The sequence below is a fragment of the Truncatella angustata genome (assembly GCF_020726525.1).
Source record: "Truncatella angustata strain MPI-SDFR-AT-0073 chromosome Unknown BKA67scaffold_9, whole genome shotgun sequence".
Lineage (NCBI taxonomy): Eukaryota > Fungi > Ascomycota > Sordariomycetes > Amphisphaeriales > Sporocadaceae > Truncatella > Truncatella angustata.
Window position 1 is genome coordinate 1,725,844 of NW_025763389.1, and position 25,488 is coordinate 1,751,331.

Here is a 25,488-nt window from a genome sequence, read left to right on the forward strand (position 1 = left end):
CGAATAAGCGGCTCCCTATTAAAGCCTGCCTGCTTGCCTGTCACCTATGTAGTCTATATTCCTTCGGCGCCCGGCTACCACAAATTTCATCCCAGAAACCACATCCTTGCGGTCTTCTCTTCTGCCAAAGTCGTAGTATCCTTGCGCGCTTCTCCTCCCACAATGGCAAACCCCACCATATGCCAGCTTTTAGAAATATTAAGACTAGACCCAGAAGTATCGATGTGAGGAAAGGAAAATGCGGTCCTGGCCGGACCTGTATGTGCGATTGTCATAAAAGAGCTCGGACTGTTTTCCACCGATCGGCTGCCGTGATAGAGCTGATGCGTCTAGGTGCACCATCTCCACTACCGAAATGCGTGGCACGTACGATCAGTACAAAGTCGTCAAAGAGCTGAGTTCCCCGTCTATTTCGTAAAGGTGTGCGCTGCCTTCAAAACCGTTGACTTCTCAGACGAGAAGAACTTTCTTTGAAATGGGCTAGGCACGAGTTCAAGGAAATTCGTCATCGACTTGTATATAACCCTGGCAGTAATGCAAAGCTGGTCAAAGTTTACAGAGTGCCTGCTTAGCAACGCAACGCAGGGTATACCGCGCCTTAGTCTGGATTCAGAGGTCCTGGGAACAGGTGTCCCAATGAGAGGGAGTCGGAATCCCGTGTCGGAAGTCGGGCAATGTAAGGAGAGTTCGTGTATGTGTTGAGAAAAAGAAAAGAAGACACCCGCAACCCAATGCAATATTACCAGAACTGAATAATAGCTGCTCGTCGTCCCAAATGCTATGTACGTGAGTTCCTCCAATGTTGAAGCCGACTAAGATTAGGTGTATGTTGTAGAATGATAACCAAGTTTCCGTTCTAACCCTTATTGAATACATGGTTGGTATGTTGTATGCACCGACTCCGGATTGCTGAAATGGTCCAGGGAAGTGCGTTTACGCTGTTGCTGTCAAATCAGCAGCCGGACGGCATTCGTATATGGTGGTGCCAGAAGCAAACGACGAAAAGCTTAGACGTGGCTCGCTGTTCACTGAACCCCGATGGGTGCCTGTGGGCCAAGACTGCTCTGGCTACTATGCGCAGAGGGTTCAGATTCTAAGTTTGTGGAATCACCACTCCCCGCGCTGGCGCTCGCACTGCCGGTCAGACTGCGTACGTTTTTGACTCTAGGTGGTTGAAGGGAGCTCACCCCGGCCCGTTGTTCCACCTCCTGCGGTGCGACTGAGTTTCCTTGTCCCGGAGGATATTTTGGGACTGGCTGACGTACGCCGTTGGGAGGCGAAGGGCGGCTGTGCCCTCCAGGTCCGCCAAGGCCGCTCGGTGGTGATGGTCGTCCGTTGCCCCCACGAATAGACGGGCTGTATGGGTTACCGGGCGATTGACTAGCACGCCTGGGGTAAGGACCGCCCATGCTGCCAGGTCCACCGAGCTGTTCAAGATGCTGAGCAGTCAATGAGTTTGCCCTAGATCCGGCATTCATATGCATCTGTCCACGGTCAACGTTACCATAGCGGTTTGAGGAGTACCCCATAAGGGGGTCATCCAGAATGTTGCTGTGCAGTGATGGAACCGAATTCATCATTTGCTGGCTGGAACGGTTTCTTCCAAATGACGGGCGACCCCATCTGCTATTGCGAGCAGTGGCGGAGCCGGATGCACCTACGCTCTCAGGATCATTCCGTATCTGATTCTGACTAGGAGGCTTCATACGGTGTTTCCTGGAGGTCATGCTCATCATGTCGACTTGGTCCGGGTCAACAGCAGGGGCGACGAAAGCATCGGGGTCGAAATAATCGCCCTCTTCATCATCGTCATCATATACCGTGCCGGGATTACGAGGAGGGGGCCGTCTGCGAGGACCGGGGGGTCCGGGAGGGCCAGGCGGTCCGGGAGGACCATTTCGCCGCATGCGCATCTCCTGTTCCCTAAGGGCAAGTTCACGCTGTCGCAGCTGAAGCTCCTTGGCACGGATGTCAAGGTCGACATTATCGCCTGGGAAATTGCCGTCGCCACCCTCAGGGATGTCATCATACAGCACTAGGTGACTGAACTCGCCTAGATCTGTCTCGTCCATAGAACCGCGTCTTGAGGGTTGTCGTGCTTGCGGTCCGTAGCCATTCGAGGGACCGCGGTATCCACCGGGAGGGCCTGCACGAGGAGGTCCTCGCATCCCTGGGGGCGGGCCGTTCAACGTGGCCGTTGACGAGTTCCTCGGTCTCGGCCCTGGGCCTGCTCTACCCATCCCGTTACCGTTGGGAAACCCATTGGAAATAACACGCGACGGGGGTCCATTAGACGACATTCGAGGGCCTGGCATAGGCGCCGAGGGCGAGCCATTTGCGGTTGGCATACCATTAGTCTCCTTGGGCCGACTCTGGTTAATGATGTTTAGGTGATGGAAAACGGCGTACAGAGTTTCGATGCGTGGAAGCTTGATGTTGGCAGCTTTTGCGAGCTTGATCGGTGAGCCGAGATAAGTCTCGACCTCCATTGGCCGCCGCGCAATGTAATCTTGCCACATGATGCTCGTCTCCTGTGATCGGCATTGTTCCTTGATTGCGTTGTCCTTGAAATCAGCATTCAGGGCGCAGCCCTGCGTAGCTGCGAGCTCCATCAGCTCATCGATGACATCGGACACAAGTTGTCTGACGCCTGTCTTCTCCAGAAGAGCCGAGTGCGAGGAGGTCTCGAACACCACGCTCGCAGGGTGGAATGCGATTGGACTAGATGAAGTCAGTTTATCTCGGTTGCTAATTAAAACAAGACAAAACTTTTGGGAAGAAGACATACCCAATGACACGCTCGAACTGCTGTTGCCGAATGTTGGGCGATACTTTGCAGTCGACGCGTCCGGTACTTAAAGTCATGGCTAGGGCTTGAGCCATGTCTTCCTGGATTGCCAAGGGAATATTGCTGTTCTTGTTCGCGGGACCGACCCAGATTTCAGTAGAACCTTTGTGCTCGAACTCGCTGTTGCCCAACTGACTGATCTCGGCGTTTGAGACGAGCGATAGTACAACGTTGGTCGGGAATCGTTCTTCAATGAGCGCTTCTATGCCCAAGGTGTGTGTCGTGTTAATGAGAATGCAGGTGTGCTGAGGTGTTACCACCGAATCGATGACAGATGCGATGTCGTAGACGTCTGGGAGAGCCTTGATACACAAAATGACATAATCAAAGGGGCCGTCGTTGTTATTTACGCCGGCTTCTTCTGGCGCTCGAACAACTGAACGGGGGACAAGGCAATTAGCAACAGGATCCGTGGGACAACTCCCAGCAGTCAAGGGTGAACGTACCATGCCGAGGCTTGAAGCGCTCGTTACCAAATGACGCAGACTTGAACGATATGCCATATTGAGATACAGCATCGAAACCTGTTTTCCAGACTAACGTTACGTCGCAGGCGTTGGTGGCCTGCAGTCTCCATGAGAGGAATGCAGAAACGGCATTACCTCCAACTGTGCAAACTCGAATTAGCTCCGGGTTTCCCATGGCGATGTACAACAATTGGCACGAGGCATGCGCCGGGACCTCACTCCCAAGAGGAGCTCTAGTCGAAGGTCAAGCAAAGAAAGGTATATGGTAGTTCAGAAGTGAGTATGGGGGCTAGGGACAAGTCATATAACAGAGATGGGAGGTGCCGAAAGTTAGGAGACGACAGTGGTTCGCGTTTTCTCTCCGACGGTAGTACCAAGGGTAGGGGAACAAAGACAAGGCGCATGAGCTGATGTATGACTGAACCGGGGGAAAGTATACAAGATAGCCTGCCCAGGTAAAAGGAATGCCAATACCAGTGCCGCAAGGTAAAGTGAAGGACAGGATGGGCGCTTAGAAGGATTGGGATTAGCAGCAGCAGCAGCAGCGGTAGCGGCAGCGGTAGGCGTAACTGTAGCTATGATGGCGCGTGCAAGTGCTGCTGCTCCTGCTCGAAACAACTTGGCGGGAAATTGAGCTTACCTGAGAGGACTCTCAGTCTTGGTGTCGAGGGTGCCATGATGGCTGTGGACCGTCGAGGTCGAAATTAGATGCCTGTTGATGGGCAAGCGGCTTCTTTGCGTTGGGGACAATGTAGTGTTGTGTACTCTGTGTACTCTGCGAGATGTGTCGGAATGAAGGCAATGTAGCCCTGTTCCACTCGATGTGGCCGCAGATCAAGGCAGTGGCACGTACCGACAGATGCGGGAGTGATGCGCTGCGGTTACTCCTCAATGACTGTCTCACTCCGAAGATCCCTGATTCCCTGGTTCTTGTTTTCGTCGAAATGGGATATTAAGCACCGCTTCTCCTCTTGCAAGCAAGATGATCAGATCTCAATCGCTGCCTATCTGGTTGCCAAAGGAGGTCAATTGCTGATACCTCCGTCCGGTCGATAGGATATGATAAGAAAGTAGTGTCTTGCTGAAGTCTAAAATCCCATTGGGCGCCGCCGTAGGTATCGAACGAGTGGTGGTGATGGGGCTTTTCCTTTTGGTGGCGTTAGATCAAACCAAAAACCCGGAAGGGAAGAGGCCCAAAAAAAAAAAGTGACAATGGGCTATGGACTCTGTGCTCTGTACTCTGATTTTGGCTATTTCGTCATCCAACGGCCAGCTGAAGTACTGCTGCTGCCTTATGGTGTCTTTCTCTTCTGTCAAAGTTCCAGGCCAGCATCGGATGGCAGGGAAATTGGGAAGAGCCGCCAAAAACAAAATGAGGAACACAACGAGCGTCTGGGTGGAGTGCGTGAAAGAAGAGGTCCGGTTCGATGACTGACAGGATGGATGCTTTGGGGCTGCTTTGGCGTGGTGTACGGATGGATTGGATGGGTTTCGGGTGTAATTGGATTGGTACGAAAGAAGGTACAGGCAGTACACACTACTGAGCTCTATTTGGCGCGTCTGCGTCTGGTGGGATTAGGGGCCGGTCGTACTATCGAAAGGTAGTCCAACAGGAAGCTAGCGAAGGGCCGTAGGTTGAATAAAAAGTTATCCCGTACTTCAGAAGATCTCTGGTCCCAGGTCCTCCTCGTCAGACTGTTTGTAGGCTTCTCGATTGCCCAAGCGGTAGTAGGGGAGGGGGGACAAAACAAAACGAGAAGTAAAACGAAAGAAAGAAAAAATTCGATGGCGAGTGAGCGAGTGAGCAAGCGAGCGGACCACGACGACGACTGTTGTGTAAAGAGGGTGGAGAGAGTTGAGTTTGGTCCGTGGAAGGAGCTCTGGCCGATTATGTTATGTTCTACGGATACTTGGACTGTAGTGTATGTACGGAGAAACTACTGGGCAATAGGAAGTACTCGACAACAAAGAAAAAGTGGTGGAACGACGGTTCCCAGCAGTGGACAGGTTAAGGTAGGGTAGCGGGCAACGTAGATGACGGAGGTGGTAGGCTGAACCAGCCTGGCCAGCAACCCCCCCCGGTAGCGTCAAGTAGCGCCAGCGCAGGCAAATCGTGGTGGAGGGCAGCTCAAGGGGGTAAAGCTTTTGAGGTCCAATCCAGTGTGTACATACATACACAAGCCAGGAGCCAGGAGACATCAGCCAAAAACAAAGTCTCCAGTCTCCAGTCTCCAGTCTCCAGCTACACAGTCTATGCAACCGACTTACTTTGAGACAAGATCCAGGTGCCAGGGCAGGACAGCAGACAAATGTGCGTATGGGGTACTATACGGATACAATAACAACAACAACAACAACGACAACGACAACAGCACAGTACAGTACTGTGACTAGCCAGCGCAACCTACTCTACACAGTATACACAGCGTTAATTCAAGTACCAGGAAAGCGGCGCAGCTTGGTGCTACATGCCGCACGCAGCATCTCGACCTATAAGGGGTATCCGGATATCGACCCTTGGATGCTCGTATTTCCAAGCAAAGGCTAATGCTGCCATTGCTGCAATTCAATGATGATTCCTTCAAAAAATGGACACGGCCTGCTGTACCCCCTCCAAGGCTGTAGACTGCAGCCTATTCCAATGTAAAGTAAGGTACTTGCAGTCATATGTTGCGGGAGGGGCGTTTTTCGAGACAAGCACCCATTCAACTGGGATAATTGCAGATACTGCTAGCAAGGATTCATGCGGGCCCCCTTTCGTTCGGCTCAGGCTCCACGACGAAAGGAACCCGACAAGAAGAAGGAAAAAATAAACGGACTGCCCAGCTATTACGCAGTCAACTTATGTATGATGAATCTACGGCGCCAGCGCTGAGCCATCATCATATCGTTCCCCTTAGCTTGCTCATTGCTGGTTGGGAACATTGTAGGTTTCCTTGTTGCTTTCAGGTTGGATGTCTTGAAAGTATGGATTGCAACGGCCAAGTACAGCTTGACGCCGCGAGCTTTCATTCCGCGTCTCTTCCTTGAGAGTAGTTCAGGTATTCAGGTACACAAGTCAGCACCTGATTAAGTTCCGATTAATTAAGGTACGGAGCAGAAGCCTACGGACATCCAGTGAGGTTTTAGGCCCGCCCATCACCGACGGCTAGACTCGATTAGGGACGAAATCGCAGGTTCCAAGTTCCTCAAAAGGAAAAGACACTAGAATGCTGTTTCTCTCCCATTCTTATTATTACTGTAAAACTTAGCTTCCGATTCAAAATTCACAATGGAGGTTACCGCATTTGCACATCGGTGTCATTTTGACTTTTGAACTACTTTTCTTTTTCCCTTCGCCCCTCTGCAGCAGATATGCAACGCTTGAGATCTGAGACACGATTGGCTCTGTCCAATTGGTTTTTATTTTCTTGTTGAAGATGAAGCTACATTACGACTTGTTATTCACGTCTAAATACTCTGGAAGAAGCTGCTAGGGTAGTGGTTCTTTGCAGTAGCTCATACCCACAGCGCTGTGATCACAAAAGATTAAGAGAAACATAAGAAGAAGGGAGAAAAATCATAAGGCATACCTCTTTTGAGTTACCTACTATCTTACTGCCTTCGAGATTTCTCAATACATGCTCAACCGTGTCCATTCCACAGAAAGACGCGTTCGAGTACGAACAATGGGGCTTACTTACGTCACAGCCCAGTGAGGATACGCTGGCTTGGCTGGTTGACGTGGTTGGTCCGGGGCTTGGGGGGCTGTGTGGCCCGACTATCTAGCCGAAGGAGCAGAGGAGAAAGCCTATCCAAATAAGACGCTGATCCTCCTTTTGCAATATGACCGTTAAGGAAAGCTGGGGAACTACTCATTCCATTATCTCCGTCGTAATAAAGTAACCTGGCGCTACAGTAATACCTAAAAATAATAATAACAAAAATTTAGGAATGGAAAGGACTCTCTTCTCACTATTGCGACATAGAATACCCACATCCTTGAAAATAGTGGGGCAGTGTTAAGAGAAAGATATGGTATGGTGAAAGTCGTAGCGATATTGCAAACAGCAAGTAATGGCGCACAGAGTTATAGATGCAATCAGGTCGAGACGATCAATGTTTCCAAGACGGATGATCTGCAGATCTACAGCTTGAGAAATAAAGTGTAGCTCTGTAAAAGGGTTTAACCAGAAACATTGTTGCATGTGTGAGTGCTTCCAAACTGGCCATGATCTTGTGATTTGTTCGGTGGGAAAGGTTTTGGTTAATTCTCGACAATGTATCCGATAGTTATACTTGAACCTGATATTACAGCTTGGAGAAACGGGCAGCGAAACCGTTTTGACTCATCCTTGCGCGTCTGGCACATCCCGACCGTCAACTTTCCAAGTTCAACGGTTTCCGCTCTGCATAGCTTACACCTTAAATCTAAATGTTATTGTACTATACCGGAATTTCTACATGTCGTGGCTGCAGGCTTTTTAGCCAACGCAATACACGAGAGAAATGAACTAGAGACTTACAACAACAGCATCGTCTTGACGTTGGACTCTCGAGCGGAATTCCCATGAACCATTATTTGTTTCTTACTGAAGAAAACACCAGTGTTCTAGTTCGAAAACTGGTCCCGCCTCGCAGCGCAATAGCGTGATGAAACACGCGTTCAACTACTAACAACGCTCCATTTCTCCATCTGCCCACTCTTTGTTGGACGATGAGAGGCTTATCAACACGGTCGCGTTGCTACGGCAGTGCAATGTCACTCGGCGTCAGCACGCGATACTCCTATCGAAGCTGCTTCGTCTCGGCGTATTCGCGAGGGCTACAGATCATGTCAAAATTTGGAGGAATGGAGCTGCAGGTGAGGTTGCAGTGTTCGACTGGCCGAGATGGGCCGTCCAATCAGAGGTCCGTGGCGTTCAAGGCCAAAGGCAGGAACAGGTATCATGACGGCACCAAAACTTGGAAGGGGAAATTAACAGTGTGATAGCGATACTCAAATTTGCAGGATGCTGACAAACTTCGGGCATTGAAAGGGTTAAACACCGTAAGCCCGACTATCCGCACTACAGCAATGGCCTTTCATAACTGACCGACGCCGACCCAGCGAGCCCAGCATCTTTGATTTAGGCAGTAGGGCAACTCCCAGACTAGCTAGGTCGGGGGGACGCAAGCTCTAAAAGTCCAAGTGCAGGGATATATATTTACAGACCCTGCTGGCTTCCCTTAATAGAGCTCCTATCCCTGGTCTAACTGCTTGAACGCCTTCACTTGGGACCGGAAATCGAAATCTGGAAATCCAAGCCGACCGTTGGCGGCGGTAGTAACCCAAGGGCTGGACAAATCAGTACTGGGCTAGTTCCAACCTAGAAAACTGGACCGTGCTTTCAATCTCATGTTCCCCTGGCAGCTTCAGCCGCTAAAGCCATTGGAAAATTTCGAGGCGATGACGTTACAAGCACGGATTTGTCCTGTTCTTCTTTCCGCCAGCAGAGATAGACATGCGATTCATCCAGCCAGATGAGGTGAGGTCGGGAGCAAAATCCAATGGGAATCTTTGCCCGATGAGTAACTGAGAAGCAGTACTCTTTGCGGATGATAACTTGAGCTGTCAATGGGTCGATATTGAGACATCGAGAACTTCGCACGACAGCAGGTGCCAAGAAATGATGTGCCAGGAAATCGTGGTGTCCTGGCAACTCCACAATCGGGTCGTTGCTAAAATGGTTTCTTGGTGGGGCAGACGCGATGCCCATCCGCGCAATCTCTTCTTGATCGTCAGCTTCTCCTCGACCTTCGACCCACAAGAGGGCTGGGAGGTAAGGCTCACGTGCTGTGCTGAGGTTAAAGCTATGCCTCTGAGAACAAACTCAGTCGTAGCTGGGTCTCTTCTCAAGACCACAAACTCTCTGATATCAAAACGTATCTAAGGTCATAAACAGGCAAGTTTGTCTCGCGATCGTCCGTATGCACATTGCACTTAACTAGAAACCGCAGCAGAGCTTGTGCAGCGTCTGCATGCTCCTAGTATCCATGTTACAGGGCTGCACGTTCCATGCTTCATTCTTTCAAGGGCAGCGGCAGTCGGTAAACATCCCGAAAAATGACCACACTGAACCGTCCAGCCCAACGTCGTAGAACGTTTCCATGCTCGCCGAGATTTCAATGTTCACGAATCAACTTTTTCACATTCACCCGCTGGATTGCACACGATCTTAGTAGATATCGACTACATGCCGTTGGCAAGGTCATACCAATCATGGATGGACAGTATTGGCTAGCAGCATATAAATTGATTGTCGTATAGGTCGTCCCGGGTTCAGATGCAGAGGCGCAGCATTCAGCACTGAAGACGCTCTTCTGATTCGGAAACTTCGGCTTCGACTTTTACTTTCCCACTCGAACATGGGTCGGACTCTATTTTCCCTTTCTCCCTAATCCCCTTAATGGACGCCATCTGCATGTGCCTCGCACGGGTGCTCGGGGAATCACAAATAGAGAAGCGCGGGTTTCAATGCGCGCTGTCATCCAATATTTCCAAAAACCCATGTCGTCGTTCAATCTGGGCATGGTCGTAGCCGGATAAGGATGTGGAGATCCTTCAGACGAATCGCTGAACACCCGAGAGTCGTCCTTGAGCGCGAACATTGCAAAACGTTGGCCTGGCCGCAGGATCGAATAGGCCAGGCCCACTCTACTCCATTTTCCCATGGTTTGCAATGCATATCATCGAATTACCATCTCCCTAGCACAGCGATCTGATTGACAGGTGACTGGATCAGACTGCCTTCCGCTTGAAACAAAGATCTGGTTCAACATCACCTGTCAACTCGCTTGGCTGTCCGATGCGACTCTAAAAAGCCATCAATACAACGGATGAATCTATATAGAACGTATTATGGCTTTTTCTCTCACGTGTATGAAATTTTCGTGCCAGTTGGCATGCCACTTCACGCTGATATCACAGGGACCAGGTATCTTCAACCTGGCAACATTCGTTTCAATATGTGCAAACCAGACTTCTACGATTGTCATCCCATACAAATAGACCCAAGGGTACCTTATCAAGCATCTGACAGGGGCGGCCATAACTCTCCGCGCGGCTCTAGCAGTCCATCCCCCTCGCAACGAACGCCATCCATTTGTAATGCTTCTTTGGATACTGACTGGTCAGATTTTTGTCCGAACGCCTGGTGCGTGGTGAAGTATGCTAGGAAGATCGTTATCCAAAATCTCAATTGCTCCTCTATGATTGATTTCCGACATCAAGGGTAGCTACTATTCTCTTCAGCCCTGCATCTGGGGATGGCACTGACCTGTTCGCTTGCGGCGTCAGGCAAGGTTTAGATTCCTTGTCTAAGCCCAAATTCATTGATTGCTAACTAGTTAATACTGCCTTTGTTGGGCAATGCCCAGTTATGATCTGGGCGTCGATGAAATCAATTGTACCATCTAGAAATTTGCCTGGATACCTACCCGCCTTTTGCATAACCTGTCTTGCTAGATCCGGAAGTTTAAGAATCTGTATTTCGATCCTTGTTTTATTTGCATCTTGGGACGGCAATTGGTGAGCTCACGAGATGATCTGGGCGGTTCGGAGTTTTCCAGAACCGCAAGCGCAACTGACAAGCTATCCTAAATGAGCGGCTGGTTATTATAAGTGGTCAATCGATCATCAGCTGCTCCGTATGGATCATAGGAGCTGCCAGATCATTGCGGCAACAATCGTAAGGGGTGGGCCTACCCAAATCTGCCACGACAGAACTATGTACACCGCCGAACGATAAAAGCGATGCCAAGCCTTTCACCAACTGTTGTTTTTGTCGACCGGTGCATAATTCTTAGGAAAACCTGTTTTACGGTACCTGCAGATCTTTGAGCTGTGCGGGACTATAGTATGCTAATTTGAGGTACCGGCAGGCATTTGCCACTGAGCGTCACCCAAACTCGCCTCCCTAGCCCTATGTGCGGATATCTGTGAGCATGAATCTTTGTCGTCTTTTGACACTCAGCTCCTGCATGCAAATGCCGGTAAAGCTATACTGTCGCAGATCGTTCGTATTCGTTCACAACCTGCATGACTCTCCTCATCAAATTCCACTGGGGTCGTGGGTACTCAATGGCACACACTCCACAGGTTATCATTTCTCCATCACCTTACGCTGCCGAGGCCTCGGGCATAGCACAAAGAGCACATTGTTTCTCAATTGGCTCCTAAGCATGTTTGCGAGGCTGTGCAACACAACCTCCCACGATCATATGTTGATTTCAAAATGACTGGCAGGTGCAATTGCCATTCTTAACTATCGCCACTGACATGCGAACAAAAGATCAGGAGTGTGTCTCTCGGCTCGATATGTGTCCGCATGACAGGAGACTGATAGTGCGCAGATCTCATTTTCCATGTTGAGACAAGGGATATTGAGATGCCGCATGCAGGCGTGTAAACGTTAAGAAGTTCTCAGAGGGTCAATTTTAAAGCCTCCTTGGACCTGGACTTGGTCTCTCCTGGGAAATTTGTATGTAGGCGAACAACTCCCCCTTTCATGGGCATTAGAGGTGTCAGTAATCGCGTGATCATGCTTCGGATGGGATCTTGAATTTTGTTGGTTGTTGTTGGCTTTCCAATAACCCGTGGCATATGGAACAACCACTACTATAGCAGGGGCCTACTCTTCCGGTGACTTGTAATGACAGCAATATGCTCAAACAAGTGATAGCGTCTGGTTGGTTTCCATGGTGTTGGCATCCGATTGCTAGGTCAGCATATTTTCAATTTCACAGGGATGAAACTTCAGGAACATCACGAACCATGTAACATACTGGCTAAGAAGCCTTGGGCATGTAGTACTTTTCTGTCTTCGCAAAGTAAACCTGGCGAGGTAGGCATTTACACAGCCTTTCTCCTTTTCTGGTCTCGCCAGTCATATACTCTAGAGCGCTTGCAGGTTATTATGTCAAATAAAATGTCAACGTGGCATGCCGAGTACTGCTGTTTATGGGCAATGAAACTGGCACAAGTTAATGCCCTTGTAAGCGAGCAGTAAGTACACTTCATGAATTGGCCGGGCAAATAGCATTGAAGCGCTTTCGAGTCGGACTAGTAGGGCTTCTTCTTGCTCGACAGATACTCATCGTGATCTTAGCTCACTCGTCCAACTGTCCAGTTTAGGAAGTCTCCTCTGTCAGACTTTCGGACCGAACACCCTTCGGCCCTTCATTGTTCGCACCTTGACATATCCTTAATTAAACAAACTTTAGTCATTGGGGCTTAATAGAAAGCGCGTATAATTAATGTATTGCTCACAGTGACAGGGACGTCGTTCAAAGCTACGTTGCAGCCGTTGTACTTAGAGAAGCAATAGCACGATTACATCCTTCTCATTGACTGTCGCGCTAGGTCTGACATGAATGCATTCCTCCTTAGTATAGAATTGACTGGACGTTCTTTCGGACTTTAATTGTAGATAGGAATATATATGAGACTGCCTAAAGAACCATAAATAGGACCTGCTGCACCGGATGGTATAGAATATTTTAGCGATGGACCCAGAGTGGACATTCTTCAGTACTCCGTTTTCGAAGATATGTCGCTTGTGATTAATTAGTTGGAAAACAGATAGCTTTGTGGAGGGCTCACACATTGTTCTCGCAAAGGAACTTGAAGGTTAGCTACTTAGAGGGAAAGAACTCGATATTCTTTCAGCGTCCTACTGAAGTCCAAATGGGCGGAACGGCGTAGCGGTAAACACGTAGCTGTTCTTTGAGGTAGCTCCCTAGGCAAAATATCTTTGAGATTTTCCGTACGTTGGGTTCAATCCCCAGCTTAGCCATTTGCCTTTTTTTTTTCTCCTCTTCTTTTTTCTTTTTTCGCATTGTACCTGCTCGTCCACCTGAAGGTACGACAAATTCTGCGAGTACGCATGGCGTAAACCACTGTGTTAGTCGGCAATACGAGTATCTGTGTGCTTGAGGATCTCGAGGGAAGTGCCTTGCCGCTTTTGGAATACACGCGCCTCATCCATCCATTTGGGCCTTTGCTAGATCGTCTTCATCGTCCTTGGATCTTTCGAGCATGTGGTATTATTTGCCTGCAACCTACCCCTCCTGTTCAAACAGACTCTGTTCTTTCAGGCGCTTGAGCGTCGCCAGATGTTCTACCTAGGCTGTGCAAAATTATAGGCACGAACGTCCATGCTCTGGAGACGCTCGAGTAAACGATTATGTGAGCCATTGTAACCACTGAAATATGTCGTGTCGAGAGATCCATTGCGCTTCAGCAAATTCTTATCCTCGTGGGGAACGATATCGTCTGCAAAACGCATGCTGCCAGTCCTCGGGAGACGGGCAACGCGATGATGCTGACTAGACGCCTGTCCACCACTGGCGTTTTGTTCGAAAGCAGTCCTCTTCGTCCAAGTCCTTGGTTACTTTTAGACATATGCTACAAGTCTTCCGTGTCTCTAGCCCAAAGAGCCAGTGCGTGGACTGTCAACTCTCGATGTACAATCCGTCGATGGAAGGACGATTCATCGACCAGGCCCTTGATACACTGTGGTCACGCAAAGATCTGCGACATTCAGACCTAGATAGCACCTGGCGTGACATTATGCTATTTGCAGCCGCACCGACAAACGGTGATTCCGGACTTAGTGTCAGTGAACCAAATTATTACCCTTTGCCCGATGTCTCTTGGTTTCAGAAGCAGTGGGTAGAGCTGTTCGTGAGGACTGTCCCGACTAATACCCAGAACAAACTAGTCAGGGTTCTCAGCCTGATGGACCCGTCTCGCCCCATGAAATCAAGTCGCGTGGTCATAGCATAGTATCGCCTTCCGTGATGGCATCCTATCCACTCAGTGGGGTGGATTTTGACAGGATTCTGAGGGAAGTGGATGATCCCCCAACCGAGGAAAGTGGCGCTAGCTTGTTATTCGACCCCTTTCCTGATCCCTTTCGAGATAGGCATGGCGAACTTGACCCAGATACCGAGCCAGATGTCCGCTCTGACCAGGCCTCGGACAATGGAAGCAATTCGACCCCTTGGTCTACCGACCGATCTCGACGACGTGGAAGTCATAATGCACTCGGATTGGCTAGCTATAACTCTAGCGATTCTGGCGCGGACACCAGAGAGGACTGGGATGATCACAAGTTCATTGATGCGATGCTATTACTGTTAGGTTATCCATTCGAAAGTGATCATGATCTCAACACAATCATCGGCGATGCGGTAGAGTCTTTCAATAGCCTAGAAGACAACGCTTCCAAAGACCAGTCTTACGAACTCGTACTACTAATTCTTACACATATGTGAAAACGTAGGCAGCCGCGCCTAAGAAACCCTCTAGCGTCGCAGTAGAGGTGTGAGAGTGGAGAGAAAAGTAGCATATAGCCATTGATACCTTGGTACGGTAGCACGATACAACACCTAGATAAATCATATGATATCTAAAGCACAAGATTTGGTGATTTGGCGATCTACTTTTCTCTTGATTCTGTGAACTCACACTTGAATGTGGTAAAACACCTGCCGACTGGGCCAACAAACTCCTGGCCACTGGTTGTGATTTTCATGGCAACTTGTGGCACAAAAGCCCAGAGTTGATACCTTATAAACCTAGCTCAGCTTCTCGACCCTAGTACCGGTTCGTAAAGGAGAAATCTATTTAACGCAGATTGACATGTCACATTTTATTTTGGGTGAAAAGGATAAAGACTCCGCCGATAGTCACAAAGAAGATTTGAAACACCATTGGTAATTGTTCAAGCCCATATTACGAATACTATTTCTTCAATCATGGAGGCGTCTTCTCAAAAAGCATAATTGTTCCTGCTCTCACCTTTCCCTGAGTCAGTCCTCATAAGAAAAGTATGCCCGACGATAAAGAAAAGCCGAGCCTGGTGGTACCACCACAAAAGATGGACCAGGACGACGAAGCTGTCCGGGCAGCAATATGGGACAAGTATAGCGCCGGTAACAAGAACCCACCATCCCTGTCGCCATTTTTGCAGTAAAAAAGAAGCTAATCATGTCTAATAGAAACCCGCAGACGCATGTTGGAATGCCTCCTTCATCTCGGAGTAGGAAGCGGACCCCAAACACCAGACGGGATGGCGTTGTTCGTCATCAACGCCGACAACAGGTGGATCGACGAGTCGCCCTGCGAGCCCATCCGTAAGTTGCGCTTCGCCCACTGGCGGAACCGGGAACAGGCCAACAACGACAGCATGGACGCGGAGAGATACAAGAAGAGGAGCGAAAAATGTCTTCGGGACCAGCGGGGTCTTTTGCAGCCTCAGACTCAATTTCAAGAGCAGATGGCGGGTCTCTGCGGAGAGGAAGCCAAAGATTGCGCCTGGAGAGGGGAACTGGCCAAGGAGTTTCACGATACGACCATGGTCAGGATGCATGAGTATGTACGTCTGCAGGTGGAGCATGAATTCAGAGACTATAAAGTCCTGAAGGAAACGATCGGAAACCCGGATAACGAAAAGGGGGCCGATCTGCATCAGCTTGACGAAGACTTGCAGCAGCGGTTTGACGAGCTCCTGGCTGCGGAGGATTTGGACCTCGATAAGTGCAGGCGGTATGACAAGGAGTTTGAGGGACGTTGTATCTCTCGAGAAGGCCGGAAGGCTGAACTTTGCTGTCTTGAGAGAATAGCACGTGAGAAGGGGGCATTGGCGTCGCAGGTATATGAATTAGATTGAGCACACAAACAAAGGTTATTAGACGCATTGTAAAACTCAATCGGTCACCATATTAAACCCAGATGTTTAGTATTCTTGGTATCTGAGCACTGACAGAAGGAAGCAGTAGACACAACAATTTGCGTACTCTGCTAAGCTATTATTACCGTTTAACTGTTTTCTTTTTACTTGAACAATGTAGCCAAAAAGTAAAGTGGTTCACATTTCAACACTACTCCAGTGGTGGTTTGAATCTACCGATGAGGGGACTTTCAATCAATCGCATACCGTGGAACAAGATATGGTTTTCCTCATTCTGATATGCAGTGATCTAGTGACTAAAGACACTCTTGTCTTCACACTCCTGAGATATCATTGAAATATTATTTCATAAAATGGTGGCTGCGAGTTTTCAAGTATAATAAAGACAACAATAATCAGTGGCATTGTTGATTGAAGTACAAAGCATTGTCCAAGCACTGATTATGTATATATATACGTCCACTAGCACCCTATCGTGGGTTGTTTACGCAGCACTACGGATTAGACAGCTCCTGTTCGTAACAGAACCTATTAACTAAGAAAATGTATTCAACACGAAATCACGATTAGCGTGTCATCAACGACGAGGAGCGAAGCCAGCTCTTTGCGATACGGCGGCATATGCTAAAACACATTGCAAGCATGGGTGCGCGTCTTCATCTGGGGCATGAACGCTGACGAGTGCGTCAATTTGAGCGACAGCGGTTGTAAATATTAAACCAACAGGTTATTGAATTGGTTGTCGGACGACGACAACTTCTTGGCCTGACAGGGTCGTTTCGCTTTGGACGAGTCCATGGGGCAGAAATATAACGACGAGCCATACTGCGCAAGACATGGACACCAGGTTGAACAACGAATATGAGGAGTGTAAGAACGCCGGAGAAGAGAGAAACGGTGATGAGTATGTTGTTTACGACACAAAGCCTCTACTAACATCAGCACACCAACAAAATACTTATTTCATTGTCGCATCCCACATGGAGGTTGGACGAGATAATGTATAAATATGTATCGCTATCGCCATGACATTCGTTATCTTTCTCCTCCAGAAAAGCTTGGATGCAAATACACATGCCCAAATTATCATGCCCTTTGCTCTGGCCATGTTCTGCTCGAAGTCTGTGCCCAACTTGGGCAAATGTTCGATCGCGCGAGATCTCTGGGCTTCTGTTACGAATAAGCTCTGGCGCATTCAGCTCTTCCCCGTGACTGTAGTTGTCCGTCTTGTAGACATGTTCCGAGCCGCAAAACAAGCACGAGATCACAAAAGGCGGATGAGAATCATCGACAGAATGCTGAAGGCTGCATCATGCCTCTCGACATCACCTGAGCCCCTTCCCTTTTCTGCCTTCATGACCCTGGCTGAGGACGCCCTCAGTTTGGCCAAATTTCCACCAGGGCTTTCCACAAAGAAACATGCGGAGGCTGTCTTACAGGTCAAGGCACTGCTGGATCGGTGGGCTGTGGCTTTCGTCGCAAGCCTCTGGACACATGGACATGGGAAGGAGTCCCTAGGTGGTTTCTTGCATGAATTGAGGCATGGAGACGGATTGGGACCGCCGGGAAAACATGGAGGAAGACACGGGTCTGTCATATTTCTAGAACGAAAATTTTTGCTCGCTGAGCAGAACTTTCGTTGGGAGTGCGAAGAGACTGCGAATTCTGGTGGAGCTCGGAATACTTACAATAAGGAACTGGCTCAATATGGTGATATGGGTAGATTGAATGCTATCCCAGAGTGACGCGGCATATATAAATGCTAGAATGCCTTGATTCTGGATATTTTGACAGACATTACCACCAAGCTTGCGACGGATCGCTTCTTTAAGCGTACATTTTGGATAATACTATGAAATTTCTAAATAAAAAAGTCCTGGACATACTTTGTGATTGAAGCCAAGGGATCTAGATCTTGTGATTCCTTCTGTAGTGCAAGCGCTGTGTCCTCATACTTTGGGTCATTGAAAACAGCCCTCACGACAGAGCTGATTTCATGCATCCCAAGATTTGGCCTTTTGATTGTGCATCCGAGCCCTGAATAATCTATTCGTGCAGCGACTTCTGCCTCCCCCACGAGTGGCCAACCATGGCAATTGGCCCGCCATCCCCGATAACGTGACCTGCTCCACCATAGCCAGCATTGAATATGAATAGGTCTGCACTATGAAGGATATGGTCGCGAGGGAAGTAGTCAAAGCCACGTGTATTTTCAGGACCCTGAAATCCAGAAGATAACTTGCCGCCTCGCTGACCAATAAGCAGGACTGGGAGCACATCTGAACCGTCCCCAAGAGCACGAATGAACGGGAGTAGAATCGGTTCTGGTGGGAACACAATTGATCCCTGTGCAACGAACCAGCATTCTTGCCTACGGCCAGCAAGACGGATATTCCGGTTGCGTACTGTAACAGCGCTAGCCTCGTAAAAGAGAACGACAGGCTTCTCAGAATTGCGCTCATGAAGGACATAGAGAGCCTCACACACCTGTTCCATACGCTTGGGCAGCGAGGTCAGGATTATATTCTCAAAAGCATAGGCAAAGATCTGAAGCTACATCTTGGCATTGAGCGCGGCAAAATGAAGCATGCGTAATTTCTGAGATGTCTATAGGCTCGAGATCAGACCATACAGCACCTGCCGGCTTTCGTAATCTGCTCTGTATACTCAGGTGAACTGAGAAACAGCTTATCATAACCTTTCTTAGTCAGGTAAGAAGCAAGCTGGAGCGTAGGGTCGACATGTCCTGCCGCTATGCAGCCACGAACACAAGAGTGGGATATTTGCTGGTAGCGGGCACCATAATCGCTCCAGGTTTGCTGAGAGAGTTCGGATGTTGTATTTGACACAGCGCTGGATTTCGACTGATGGTGGCAGGGAGAGCACTTTTGTGTACTTGGCAATGAGTTCCAAGTGGCGTCGACCACAACCGAAATAACTTGGGGCGTGTAATGCAAGACCTCTAACTGTGTCAACAGTGCTATGATAATAGCGGTCTTGGGTAGTGGGCCATTGCTGCACAGTTCGCTCACGGTCCTCCCTACGGACGAATGGGAAGCGGTATATCTAGCGTTCAAGGGGCGATGGATTATCATGCTTGAGTACTGGTACTACCAGCAACGGCTAGTCTACCGCGGGCATAGGGTTTGACGTATGGTACTCTTTGAAACCATACAAGGTTGAGCGGCGTTAAGTAAATGCCAACAAGTTGGTGCAGGAATGCTGTTATTGCATTCGAGTTTGACCAGAAAACATTGATTCCCATCCCATGGAGTTGGATGCCATCATTGATTGGTTGACCGGGTTGCGGTCAAGAATCCTTCAAAGCTTGGACTCGCTGCAGCTGTTCTCTTGCCGGACGTCTCTTTTGTCGTGAAGCTTGAGCGGGAAAACGTGCTAGACGACCGCATGTATTGCAAGTGATGACCATGATATCTGCCCACGGTTTCTTTCCACCTTTGCTTTTGTTCTCAATGATGGAGTTGCAGGTCTCACCTTCAATGAGAAGCGAGTCACAGTACTTGCATACTGTATGTTTCACGGCTGGAGAGATGCGGATTTGAGTCTTCAGTGAGGTTGCTCGCATCTCGTTGAGCAGGCGGCGGGACATTGCTTGCTTGTGTGTGTCTTTGGTTGGAGATTGCTGGCGATTTGGGTCATTTTGAACATGCTCAACATTGTCATGAGAATTTTGCGACTCTGCTTGGTCAAGGGGAGTGTTCGTGCTGGCTAGATAAGAGGCTGCTTGGTAGAGGTAGGATATCCGTGAATAAATATGTCGGTTTGGCACGCTACCTGGCTGCTTCACCTTGCCCATCACGACAAGCTGCTCAGCGTGCGGCCTGCACACTCGAGGATGAGCTGGTCGGCAACGCAAGTATTCGTGTCACGACAGGCAATTGGCGATGTGTGATTGTGTGCAAACGAGTGACTTGGCCGAACCAACAGGGACGAGGCGTGAAGGCGCACCGAGTATGGCAGATACTAAAAAAAGGCATCCGGGGAAGACAGGGCCGGCAGTGTCTCCCGTAGATAGCCCTGCAAAGCAAAAGCGGGAAAATCAGCTGTTGGGCAGTGCGCGACCCACAAGTCTGTACGTGTGTTGTATGTTGTAGAGGTAGACCAGATACATACACACAGTAGCGGACGCAGTGGGCTTAGCTCCACAGAACAACGAGACGCGCCCCCGTGTTGCCTCGCCTCGTGCGGCGTTCCTCAAGTGCCAGGTGCTCTCTGTCCTCTAAGGTTAGTGGGCAGGTAGGTAGCTTTTGCGTGGGTGGCCCTCTCCGCTGCAGCGTATCACACAGTACGGAGCCGTGCGTGCCACCCGCTTGAGTGCTTGTTATTACACTTGCCTGCCAGCCTGCCTTTTCCCTCTCGTATTAGTCCTAGTCCACAGTAGGCGCGCTACGTACTCAGGCCGCCCCCCCCCCGTTGAAAGGCTCAAGCTCCCAGCTGCTGTCCACCTGAAATCAAAAGCAAAAGCAAAAGCTCGAACCCGTTTCGTCCTCTGCTCTTGTCAGATTGACCTTTTCCCCCAGCTCAACAATTCCACCGTCTTCAGCCTCGACCTCATTGTTCATCAACAAGGTCATCGGGAAGGCACACGCGGCTCAATACTTCTTTCTTCATCAATCGCGCACCTACGAATCCGTTGTTTGCATACTTTTCGTCTGTCGCTCATCTCGCGAGTGACGTATTTTCTTTTTTGACCAGACACCCACACCACCTCACATATCTCTAATCTCACCCCAAATCGCCATCATGTCCAACGACGAGGAACTCATCGATTACTCCGACGAGGAGATCGCTCCCAATGATACCGCCCCCGCCAACGGCAAGCCAGCTGACGCCGCCGCTGCTGGCAACAATGTCGACAAGAAGGGCTCATACGTCGGCATCCACTCCACTGGATTCCGTGATTTCCTCTTGAAGCCTGAGATTCTCCGCGCTATCACCGACTGCGGTTTCGAGCATCCGTCGGAGGGTTAGTTTACCAAGATTTCACGTTCAAAACCTACATCGGTCAAGTCCATTGCCCACTCCTCCCTCCTTCAAGCGTCCGTCCACATCGCAAGCAAGCAAGCAAAGCAAAGCAAAGTCGGAAGAATTATCGCAAGCCAAAGTCGTCAGATAAGTCGGTGGAGACAATATCAACAGCCGAGAGAGCACCCTCTTAGCCATGCGACAACCTTCGCGCCCGAAAAGAGTTGATGCTGATGAAGCGCAACCCCGGGCTGATGCTTTGCATAAGATGTCGATCGGGGAAGACACGCGTCACGTGCGCCTTCCGTGATCTGATATCGAGGAAGACGAGACATCTATCTTCAAACCTTGGCATCTTAGCGTAGCCGGTGAAACCCCGATTCGTGCCTTTGGTATAGAGATTACTTGGTAGTGATGGTCATTGAGCCATAGAAGTATCCATCATCGATCATGGCAGACCTGATCGCCTCCTAACGCGACACGGCACTACACAAGGATGAGTTTGCGCTGTATGAGGAGGACACGGAGACACGGCTGTGTGTTTGGGCTGACTTGACGCTTCGACAATGGGCTATGCTGCGATAATGGGCGGACCTTGACGATGACTTTCTTCGTTCACATCACCCGCTTATCAATTCTTGGGAATCTTATCTGACATTCCATCGCTTCTCACAGTTCAGCAAACCTGTATTCCCCAGGCCCTTCTTGGTGGTGACATTATCTGTCAGGCCAAGTCCGGTCTCGGAAAGACTGCTGTCTTCGTCCTGACCACTCTGCAACAGGTTGAGCCCGTTGACGGTGAGACCTCCGTCCTGGTTATGTGCCACACTCGTGAGTTGGCTTTCCAGATTCGCAACGAGTACAACCGTTTCAGCAAGTACATGCCTGCCATCAGGACCGGCGTCTTCTACGGCGGTACGCCCATCGCCAAGGACGCTGAGATTCTCAAGGACAAGGAGAAGCACCCTCACATCATTGTCGGCACTCCAGGTCGATTGCAAGCCCTCATCAGGGACAAGTACCTGCGCCTTGGAAGTGTTCGTATCTTTGTGCTCGACGAGTGCGACAAGATGCTTGACCAGATCGGTAAGTCGTCGGTTGCCACGTTTGCTTGCGAATGAAGACTGATCCACTGCCTTAGACATGCGACGTGATGTCCAGGAGATCTTCCGCGCCACCCCTCAGCAAAAGCAGGTTATGATGTTCAGTGCCACTCTCTCCGAGGAGGTCAAGCCCGTCTGCAAGAAATTCATGCAGAACCCTACGGAGCACTATGTCGATGAGGACACCAAGTTGACACTGCATGGTCTTCAACAGTACTACATCAAGCTTGACGAGAAGGAGAAGAACCGCAAGTTGAACGAACTCCTCGACGAGCTTCAATTCAACCAGGTCATTATCTTTGTCAAGAGCACTCTTCGCGCAACCGAGTTGGACAAGCTGCTGCGCGAGTGCAACTTCCCCTCCATTGCGGTGCACTCAGGTGTGAGCCAGGAGGAGCGTATCAAGCGCTATAAGGAGTTCAAGGAGTTCAACAAGCGCATCTGTGTTGCTACTGACGTCTTCGGTCGTGGTATCGACATTGAGCGCATCAACCTTGCCATCAACTACGATCTGTCTGCCGATGCCGACTCTTATCTCCACCGTGTCGGTCGTGCTGGTCGTTTCGGTACCAAGGGTCTTGCCATCTCGTTTGTGAGCAGCGAGCAGGACTCAGAGGTCCTCAAGGCAATCGAGAAGCGATTCGAGGTCGCTCTTCCGTAAGTCATACATGCGACTCCACTATCCTAGTAACCATTGATCTAACACAACCTAGTGAATTCCCCAAGGAGGGTATTGACGCTAGCACATACATGGCGTCCTAGATGGTCACACTGTTTGACGAAAATGGAGATTTGGGTGTCTAGTTAGACCAAGTAACGTGTAGGCATCAGAAAATCTAACAAAAGCATTGTGAACTGGGTTGTCTCTACTCTTGAAAACACCTGGTTTTGTGCTCGGTGGGTGAAGACGGTGGACATCTCAAGTCACTGGAGGGCATTCCGGCAATCCCGACGATGTGTTTGTCCTCTTCCCTTGGAGATACGGTGACGCTTTTCATTTTCACTTCTGAGCCATGAAGTTACTGGAGCTTGTGTCGCCGTACCCATCTCCCATGGCCGCTTAGGCCTTGTGGTCCGGTTTTTATGAATCTACAGAATGAAATTCAATCATTGAGAAGGACTATCTGCTAGCAGTGATTCTCTTGGTGATATACAGTGACGTTTGTCATAAACTATAGCAACCTAATGATCGAGTATACACGAATGACGCCAATCCCCATTTCTGTTTGGGAGTATTCAAAGTTCAAATACAACTGCCGATATCTGCCGATTCGCCTTTTTAACTTATTCAACTTACCCCTACTGGCCAAGGAGCCCAAACCGTGGAGCCTGTACGTATGAACCTGGCAATGTTTTTGCATCTCTCTTCGGTCCTACCATAGTTCCCGGGGTTTTCTGCTCATGATTTCCCACAATCTTCGCCACTGTTCAGAGGCGTCTCCTCGGACGCTAGGAATCCTGAGTACCTCTCGACCTTTGTCCTTGGTCTATTTCAGTTACTCGAGCTTACCCAACCCACCTTATCAAGAGAGATCACGAACAATGACTGCTTCTTCACACGCCATGACTGCTGACAAAAGTAGGCACCAGCGACTGCCAGTGCGGAGAAGATAAGCATGGTATCACTCACGAGCAATGACTCCTCGCCATGGCCGTCACCTCACATGACGGCCGGTCGTGCTCTGGGTCACAATCGACCCTCTGTGATTCAGATCACGGCGGTATGGTGGCGGATGACAGGCAAAGTTACATGGCCACAGAACCGCCAGTGACTCCTTCCCGTCTAGGGGGCCGTATGACTATTCGCACAGCAGCGGCACAACACTCGTCCGCTCTAGTATCGAGCCTACCCGTCGTGAGGATGGTCACTTCCGACACCAAGAGTACTCTGGACTTGCCACAGCCCCACCGATGTCTTCTTCCCGTCTGCTTCATCAGTGATAATAGCTCAGCGCTGCGGTATGACATGGTTCGTAATCACGTAACAATGGGCAAGTTCAAGCAAGATCCATCCTGCCAACGCGATCTGGTAATGCTGCTAGGTGCTTCTGGTCTCCGGACAGGTTACACGCCTTTGTCCACCATCTTTGTTGCCATGCTATCCGATTGCCAAAATCCATGGCAATGAGGGCTCGATATGTTTCTCGAGAGATTTCCCTCTGTCTCCGATAGCGGCTACTGGGTGGGCAAAAATTCAAGATGCTGAAGCCGACGTAAGCCCTTCGCGGAAAGAAAGAGTAGATGTCAGCTGACGACGCGGGGAGGAGGGGGAGGAGGAGGGGGACCCCAGGCGGCCGAGCGGCTGACTGGTCCTCAGTGGCGAGACGTTTTTGGTGGGTTCAGCACCACGAGATGCTCGTGTGATCCGTCTCTACGATGTTTTTATTTTATTTCATCTCACGATGGGCAATGATGACTAGGCGGTATCGACCGAGTGTTTAACATTTTCCTTCGGGTGAGTCAGCATATGTTCATGTCAGAAATGCTGGGGCCACAGGGAGGGTTTGACCGTTCGGCAAGGGAGAAAGAAGAAGAAAAAAAAAGATGATGGCAAGGTTTCAAGCTTCGGAACGTAATCATGAGAACGAGGGGAACTTGGCAGTCAGGTAAAGATAGTCCAGTCTATACAACAAGGTATACATTTTGCGCCCTATCTGGTATCCCAACTGGAATCAGCGTTGTACGGTGTTGGAGGTAAGCCCTCCATCTACAATATATCGACACATGCCAAACCCATCGAGAGAAAATGGCTGACATGTCATGTCAGCCGATGGAAAGTAACCTTCTTTCTATCTCGTCTTCCTGTTCTTCTTCTTTTACCTGGCCAAACGAAGGATCTCGATCGTGGGGTAGGAAATGCAATGAATGGTTCACGCAATATGCAAGGACTGGAATATTTGCCTGCATGACACAGCAGTTTGTGGGACGTTTGCGACGATACAGGGAAGAAGAAGGACGAGGAGGAGGGGGGAAAAGTCTATCACTATGCAATAATATCATGGGCAATCTTGCTGCCTAGCCCGCACCACCCCAGCTGTCAGATTGAGAACACAGGAAGCTTAACCTTGAGTTTTGCCCCGCGCTCGTTTGGAAGGAAAGGATCAAAGGATCATGTTCTTAGTTTATTTTATCGTCTGCCTGCGTGACTGCTGAAAATAGTTTTCTTCCGATCCAGGTAGGGTTCTAGAAGATCTCGCACGCGGAGATTGTCGGTCGTGGTAGGATTATTTTTCTTTGTCACTGCTGCGATCCCTCGCACGGGCACAACCGAAGGGGGGGAGGGGGGAGGTAAAAGGAGGCGAAAATGTCTTGGGCAGTGTCTCCCCACGACAGTGACACTGTCAAGCAGCAGCAAAAGGCATGTGCTG

At 49.6% G+C, this 25,488-nt stretch overlaps 9 protein-coding genes across 9 annotated transcripts; 5 read left to right on the forward strand and 4 right to left on the reverse strand.

Annotated features, from left to right (window-relative positions):
• Window positions 1-503: 503 nt before the first annotated feature.
• On the reverse strand, window positions 504-991 carry BKA67DRAFT_424980 (uncharacterized protein). Its single transcript, XM_046096833.1, has one exon. The coding sequence runs from the start codon at window positions 874-876 to the stop codon at window positions 610-612; it is 267 nt and encodes an 88-aa protein (XP_045953568.1). The 5' UTR covers window positions 877-991; the 3' UTR covers window positions 504-609.
• Window positions 992-1,025: 34 nt separating this feature from the next.
• On the reverse strand, window positions 1,026-3,490 carry BKA67DRAFT_524587 (ketopantoate reductase PanE/ApbA-domain-containing protein; the record flags this gene model as incomplete). The annotated part of the gene is made up of 3 exons (XM_046098585.1): window positions 1,026-2,721; window positions 2,789-3,224; window positions 3,295-3,490. 3 exons carry the CDS (start codon window positions 3,488-3,490, stop codon window positions 1,026-1,028), a joined length of 2,328 nt encoding a protein of 775 aa, XP_045953569.1.
• A 10,646-nt stretch (window positions 3,491-14,136) lies between these two features.
• On the forward strand, window positions 14,137-14,613 carry BKA67DRAFT_540516 (uncharacterized protein; the record flags this gene model as incomplete). The annotated part of the gene is made up of 1 exon (XM_046100786.1): window positions 14,137-14,613. The coding sequence occupies one exon, from the start codon at window positions 14,137-14,139 to the stop codon at window positions 14,611-14,613; it is 477 nt and encodes a 158-aa protein (XP_045953570.1).
• A 557-nt stretch (window positions 14,614-15,170) lies between these two features.
• Window positions 15,171-16,368, forward strand: BKA67DRAFT_540517 (uncharacterized protein; the record flags this gene model as incomplete). Its single annotated transcript, XM_046100787.1, has 4 exons — window positions 15,171-15,273; window positions 15,340-15,716; window positions 15,765-15,992; window positions 16,192-16,368. 4 exons carry the CDS (start codon window positions 15,171-15,173, stop codon window positions 16,366-16,368), a joined length of 885 nt encoding a protein of 294 aa, XP_045953571.1.
• Window positions 16,369-17,020: 652 nt separating this feature from the next.
• Window positions 17,021-17,776, forward strand: BKA67DRAFT_684571 (uncharacterized protein; the record flags this gene model as incomplete). Its single annotated transcript, XM_046108998.1, has 1 exon — window positions 17,021-17,776. The coding sequence occupies exon 1, from the start codon at window positions 17,057-17,059 to the stop codon at window positions 17,774-17,776; it is 720 nt and encodes a 239-aa protein (XP_045953572.1). The 5' UTR covers window positions 17,021-17,056.
• A 301-nt stretch (window positions 17,777-18,077) lies between these two features.
• Window positions 18,078-18,502, reverse strand: BKA67DRAFT_540519 (uncharacterized protein; the record flags this gene model as incomplete). The annotated part of the gene is made up of 2 exons (XM_046100788.1): window positions 18,078-18,355; window positions 18,391-18,502. 2 exons carry the CDS (start codon window positions 18,500-18,502, stop codon window positions 18,078-18,080), a joined length of 390 nt encoding a protein of 129 aa, XP_045953573.1.
• Window positions 18,503-19,341: 839 nt separating this feature from the next.
• BKA67DRAFT_524716 (RNAse P Rpr2/Rpp21/SNM1 subunit domain-containing protein) lies at window positions 19,342-19,848 on the reverse strand (the record flags this gene model as incomplete). The annotated part of the gene is made up of 1 exon (XM_046098603.1): window positions 19,342-19,848. The coding sequence occupies one exon, from the start codon at window positions 19,846-19,848 to the stop codon at window positions 19,342-19,344; it is 507 nt and encodes a 168-aa protein (XP_045953574.1).
• A 947-nt stretch (window positions 19,849-20,795) lies between these two features.
• Window positions 20,796-22,882, forward strand: BKA67DRAFT_595189 (ATP-dependent RNA helicase SUB2; the record flags this gene model as incomplete). Its single annotated transcript, XM_046105134.1, has 4 exons — window positions 20,796-21,018; window positions 21,693-22,103; window positions 22,159-22,777; window positions 22,834-22,882. The coding sequence occupies 4 exons, from the start codon at window positions 20,796-20,798 to the stop codon at window positions 22,880-22,882; spliced, it is 1,302 nt and encodes a 433-aa protein (XP_045953575.1).
• An 886-nt stretch (window positions 22,883-23,768) lies between these two features.
• BKA67DRAFT_540521 (uncharacterized protein) lies at window positions 23,769-24,248 on the forward strand (the record flags this gene model as incomplete). The annotated part of the gene is made up of 1 exon (XM_046100789.1): window positions 23,769-24,248. The coding sequence occupies one exon, from the start codon at window positions 23,769-23,771 to the stop codon at window positions 24,246-24,248; it is 480 nt and encodes a 159-aa protein (XP_045953576.1).
• Between the last annotated feature and the right edge of the window lie 1,240 nt (window positions 24,249-25,488).